The sequence below is a fragment of the Myotis davidii genome, unplaced genomic scaffold, assembly GCF_000327345.1.
Source record: "Myotis davidii unplaced genomic scaffold, ASM32734v1 scaffold937, whole genome shotgun sequence".
Taxonomy (NCBI): domain Eukaryota; kingdom Metazoa; phylum Chordata; class Mammalia; order Chiroptera; family Vespertilionidae; genus Myotis; species Myotis davidii.
In genome coordinates, this window is record NW_006288252.1 from 458,952 (window position 1) to 465,012 (window position 6,061).

Here is a 6,061-nt window from a genome sequence, read left to right on the forward strand (position 1 = left end):
GTCGATGCCCCGCGCAGTCTCTGGCGCCCTGGACGGAGCTGTGCAGGGACCTTGGACCTCGTCCGGCGTCCCATGGTTTTGTCGTCTGTTGTGGACGTGATGGGTGAGGCCAGATTGCAGCCTTGACCCTCCGAGGCTTAGGGACACTCAGGGAGGACATAGGACTCATCCTCCTCTGCTGGTCTGTCTCCTGGACTCCAGTCCCGCCCCAGGGTACAGGCAGCCACGGAGGAGGCAGGAGGGGCCTGGCCCTGCCGGTGCCAGGACAGGGCTCCGCTCGGGACCCTCATTCTGGGAGGCTGCTGGCCCGGATCGGCCTGGAAGCGCATCCCACGTGGGGACAGACGCCTGCGGGGCTCCGAGCGTGGCTGTTGGGTCCAGTGTCCTTCGCGGTAGCCCCGGCCCGCCCAGGGCCCCGGGGGAAGGGCTTAAATGCGGGTCCGTCAGCGTGAATCGCCCTCGAAGTGGTTATCACAGCTGCGTTGCTGCCCCTGCGGCCGGGCCCGGGAGTGGCTGCTGGCGAGGTGGGCGCTGAGCCTGCGAGGAACCGGGCGCCGCGTGCCCACCGGACCCCTCGGCCTCACGCAGAGGGCGGGGCTCACGGCTGTCCCACCGCTGCGCCCTGATGCCGGGCTGCGTGGCCCCACCCAGGCCCCGTGAAGGCTCTGGGTGGATGGATGAACGAACGTGAGTGCGGGCCGTGCAGGCTCCAGGCTCACGCTCCGTGGCCAGCACCGCGCGTGGGGCCGTCAGCAGCCACGCGGGGAGAGCCTCCCGGGAGGAGCCCGCCCCTTCACCCGCCTGGTCCCCAGCCCAGAGCTGACGTCTTCGCCTGTCGTCCTTCTCAGAGCCTCGCCCACCTCCAGCCACTCTCTGGAGGTGCTGCTGGCCCTGCCTCCCCACCCACAAGCCACAGGGTGGACCCGGCCTCAGTCCCCCTTCCCTGGGGACAGCGCCCCCGCCAGGTGCTCACTGTGGCTTTCTTCCTCGTCCTGTAGCCCGACTGCCACCTGCATCTGCACCTGCTCTGGGCAGACAACCCCTACGTGTCGGGCACCGTGCACACCAAGGAGACCGCGCCCGGCCTCATCATGGGGGCAGGTAGGAGGCCCGTCTCAGTGGCCAGAGGCAAGCTCTGACCTCGGGGGGAAAACTCTTTGGCCACGGGCCTGGCAATGGGGTGTGTGCTGAGGGCAGTGCCAGCTCCTGGCAGCTCAGCTGTCATGGAAAACCAGGAGGCGAATGCGTGGGCACATGATAGCTGTTGGCTGAATGGGAAGGTGGATGGATGGATGCATGGATGGAGGGAGGGAAGGAGGGAGGGAGAGAGGGATAAATGGGTGGGTGGATGGATGGGTGGATAGATGGGTGATGGGTGGATGTGTGGGATGGATAGATGATGGATGGGTGATGGATGGATGCGCGGGTGGGTGCATGGATGGATGGATGGATGGGTGGATGGATGGGTGATGGATGTATGGGTGGGTGGATGGATGGGTGATGGATGGGTGGGTGGGTGCATGTATTAATGCTCGGTTGGACCCCAGGAAGGAAGACAGGCACACGAACCCTCTGCCACTCTGTTGGAATCACTTTGTTTGAGGACAATCCATCTCCTTTGGAATTTTCCAATGACGCCTGAACCTGACTCTGGATAAGATACCCCTGAGGGTGCTGCATGAGTAAGGCTTCAAAAAGGAGGCGATACACAGGTCGCCCAGGGCTAGAATGGCTTCCGTGTCCTCATCACAGGTCCTCCGTCTTCCTGGGCGCTCAGACCCCTGCCCTGCCAACACCACAGGGCACGGCGAGGCCTAGCAAATCTGGCTCATCAGCCTACGCTGTTGTTCATGACCCTCCCAGGAGGCTGTGGGGGGCAGGAGGGACCTGGCCCCAGAGGCCACGGGATCAGTCTCCAGTGCAGACTCTCTCAGTGGCCACCATGGTTTCTATAGGAGCCCGTTTAGGCTCAGGTTCCCCATCTGTTAGCTGGCGTTGGCTTGGATACTGGGTTGGGGTTCTTCCCACTCTAGCACCAGCCCCAGGATTAAGTCGGAGCCCCATGGAGTGGCCATCAAGGCTGGTAACCCACCCACCAGCCGGTACCGGGACTCAAGTGAACCACAGGGAGGAGCCTTCTGGGTGCCCCACCCCTTTGGTGCCCACCTCACACCCCCCAAATCCACTCAACAGATATTTCATGAGCACCTATCACGGGCTTTCTCTGCTGCTCACCTGGACTGCCCCTGGCTTCCCTGGACCCGCCTCTGGTCGCCCCTGAACCTGACCCCCTGGGAGCCGTCTCCAAAGATAAACCCAGCTGTCCTGCCCCAGCTCAAAGCCCATCAGGGCTGCATGTCCCCAGGCTGGCCCGCCTGGCCCAGATCCCCTCGAACCTGTTCCTCACTGTTAGGGTTTTGGCCAGCGATTCAGGCTGTGAAAGAATTCACGACTAAAAGAAGAGATGGATGCAGAGAGGAAGTGTATTTTTGCTTCCCCTGAAGGGAAAGGACTGGTGCATTGCTAAACAGCACAAGGGCAAAGAACAAAAGCTGTTCCCCCTTTTAAAGCCTTGGCTGCTGTTGCTAGGTGACAAGGCAAGGAGGGGGATTTGGGGACAAATGGAGTTGAGCAGACATCAGGGGGGTTGCCTGAAAAGTTTGCTTGCTTTTTTTAGGCAGATGTCCTAGGGAGCTGTCTTTCTCAGCATCTTCCAAAGCCTGTAAGGCATTCTTAGAGCGAAAGTTGTGAAGAGCCCAAAAGAGGCTTGTTCGAAGGGGGAGAAGGAAAGGGACCTTTCCACTCATTATCCCTGAGTTGTCACCCAGCAAGGAGGAGGGGATGCAAGAGTGTAGGCTTGGGAGTGACTTTTCTTGCAGCTGGGACAGAGGGCGGTTTGAATCAGGGAGCTGACAATCTTGGAGTTTAAATACCAGGCGCTTCTCATACGTTGTAGAGGCCGCAGCAAAGAGAACGAAAGGCCTTTTATCCTCGTTCTCACACGCACACCCGCCGCCACTCTACGCTTCTGATTCTGCACCCACACTCGTCACCCGGGGGTCCCCTGAAGCCGGGCGCTGCCTGCCCCCGGGTCAGCGGGGTCACACTGGAGATGCGAGGCTGCCTTTTGGGGGGCAAGGCTAACCCTTTAACCACAGAGGAGGCCAGGGCCCGAGCAGAGCAGTTACAGCGACCCCCACCATCAGACGGACGCAGACAGGACACAGACGGACGTTCAGGTGGGAGGTTAGAGCAGGCACGGGGCCCTCTCGGGGACTTGTCTGGCTCAGACCGTGGTAAGCGGGGAGCTGGCTGGGCCTAGACCAACCCTGCCCCTTCCTTCTGGACCAGGCAACCTGGGCTCCCAGCTGGTGGAATACAAGGAGGAAATGTACATCACCTCAGACTGCGGGAGGACCTGGCGGCAGGTGAGGAGGCAGGGAGGGGCCGCGCCCACCCCGTGCTCATGCTGTGACCCCTCCTTCCCAGTGGGCGGCTGGACACACAGCTCCCGTTAGCAGATGTTACATCCCCGCTGGTCCAGCCCACCAGCTGTTCCACTGCAGGACCTGGCTCAGCTCCACATGGTCACACACGGTACCGGTACCGTGATCGTGGAAGCAAAGGAAGTGAATACCAGGAAGGGGGGTGGGGGGGAGGTGCCGGCCTGTCCCCGCAGGAAGCCACCTGGGGACTCCAAGGCATCGGCTGAATGCCACCCGAGGCCAAGAAGTGGGGGCATGGACAACCCCGGGGTCCCGGCAGGGAGGCTGCTGGGTGGACTCATGGAGGAGGAAGAAGGAATGGGAAGAGGAGGTTGGGGGGCTGCAGTGAGGCTGGGGAGCTGCAGTGAGCCTGGGGGTGGCCCACAGTGAGCCTTGGGGGGCCATGGTGAGCCTAGGGGGCCATGGTGGGGCCATGGTGAGCCTGGGGGTGGCCCGCGGTGAGCCTTGGTGGGGGTGGGGGGGGCACGGTGAGCCTGGTTGCCATCCCGGGTGAGGATCTGATGTGGCCTGAGAGGAGAGACAGGAAGGGGAAAGGGCACGAGGCAGAGATGCTCCGTGCTCTGTGCTCTGTGCGGCCCATGGAGCTCAGGGAACAAGGCGCCCAGGGAGGCGGTGGTGGACGCACCTGTGCAGCCGCTGGGGGCTCAGTAGCCGACCCCGCGCTCCGCCCGGAGGGGGCCTGGCCCCCTGCACCCGCCACTCGCTTCCAGCAGAAGGAGGCCTGCGGTCCGCCCCCTCCATGGAGGGTCCCTCTCCGCTTGAAACCCTTATGCGCACGCTCTAGACCTTGGTGTGCGTGTCCCCTTCCCGTCGCTGGAAGAGCTCGGGTTCTAGGCCCCTTTTCGTCCCCGAGCACCCCAGCCGCAGCCCCTCTCCTGGGGGGGCCTCTGACAGGCATGTGGGTCCCAGCGCACCCCCATTGCCGCAGCCTCGATGGGGGGCCGGCGCTTTTTATTACTGTGCAGGAAACAAGGCGTTTTGAAAAGGGCAAATGCGATTTATAATACTTCTACCTCACGGAGCTAGTGGCGCGTGTCTGCGCGTCCTTAAAGGTCAGCAGCTGTCCGTCACGGAGCCCGGTTAGCTCAGCGCCGGGGCGGCCACAGGGTCTCACTCCCAGGCCCCGTGGACGGTGTGCATGGCCCGCTGAGCTCCCAAATGGGGAAGTCGGGGTTCCAGGGGGACCATCAGCTTGGCTGCCGAGTGTGGGCCTGCCCTCGGGGTGTGGTTCTCTTCCTGAATGATGGGGGGATGCAGGGAGCTCCAGTGCCCAGGGAGGAGAGGAGGGGCTCCCCTGAGAGCATGTGTGGGCGTCAGGGGAGGAGAACCGCGGAGCGGGCTCTGGGGTGGGAGAGGCCGGGGACCAGGTGGGACAAAGGTCGGGCCGGGGACCAGGTGGGACAAAGGTCGGGCAGGGCACGAGTGGGTGCGCTCAGACCAGAGGCCACCCGCTCAGGCCAGACGCTGCCTGTGACCAGTGGGGCTGAGAGCTCTCAGCGCGGCATGGCAAAGGCCAGCAGGGGGCGCAGTTCACGGCGTCCCTGGGGCGAGCGAAACAGCAGCCAGGAAGGTTCAGGGAGGCCCTGGGAGCCAGGGTGCCGGGGAGGCAGGAAAGAGAAATGGGGTTGAGGACGCCTGCCTCTCCGCCCTGCTGCCTGGGGCGGGCCGGGGCACAGACAGCCACAGCCAGGGGCCAGCACCCCTGAGACCCTGCTGGGGAGTTTGGGAGACCCCAAAGCCCCCTTTTACAGAGGCCCAAGCTAATGAGTGTGGGGTTGTCTGTCACCTCCCTCATCCAGGGATTTCTGTCGCTATTACTGTAGCCTCAGGCAGCATGCTGATCCCAAGCTAATGGTTAGGACACAGGACACCAGGCATCCAGTCCTCTGATCCCTGCAGCTGCGGCCGTGGAGTTGGCAGCAGTGAGCACCGTGGGGTGTAACTGGGGAGAACCTGGTATTAGCGCCCTGATACCAGGAGGGCTTCCTGGAGGAGGCAGCACTGGTGCTGAGCCTAACGTCAAATAGAGGCTTGCTGTTACTGAGGATGTGCAGCCTAACTGCTCTTCTTTTTTTAAAATATATGTATTTTTTATTTATTTCAGAGAGAGGAAGAGAGAGAGAGAGGGGGGGGGGAGAGAGAGAAGCATCAATGATGAGAAAGAACCACTGATTGGCTGCCTTCTGCACGCCCCCTACAGGGAACCAACCCACAACCCAGACATGTGCCCTGACCAGGAATCGAGCTGTGACCTCCCGCTTCACAGGTTGATACTCAACCACTGAGCCACGCTGGCCGGGCCTCACTGTTTTCTAAATTCCGTTCCTTCTCTCCATCTTCCTGTCGCCGGCCTTTCTGGCGAGTGTCTCATAGAGGCCCCCGGCCCCCGCAGTGTCTACCTGCCCTGTCCTTCCTCAAGTCCCTCGCTGGTCTAGAAACTGGCATTCGCCATCCGTCCATGCCCCGTGGACTAGCTACGTGGTGTGGCAAAGCCTGGGGTGTCCGGGGGCACGGGGAGCCCTCAGCTCGGCCCTGGCCCGGGGACAGCCTCTGCT

At 62.4% G+C, this 6,061-nt stretch overlaps 1 protein-coding gene across 1 annotated transcript in view; it reads left to right on the plus strand.

Moving 5' to 3' along the window:
* SORCS2 (sortilin related VPS10 domain containing receptor 2) overlaps positions 1 to 6,061 on the plus strand; it is a 145,861-nt gene that overhangs the window by 122,940 nt on the left and 16,860 nt on the right. The window contains exons 13-14 of the mRNA XM_015561558.1: positions 999 to 1,101; positions 3,352 to 3,513. Of these exons, the coding sequence (XP_015417044.1) occupies positions 999 to 1,101; positions 3,352 to 3,513 (265 nt within the window). The remainder of the gene's footprint in view (positions 1 to 998; positions 1,102 to 3,351; positions 3,514 to 6,061) is intronic.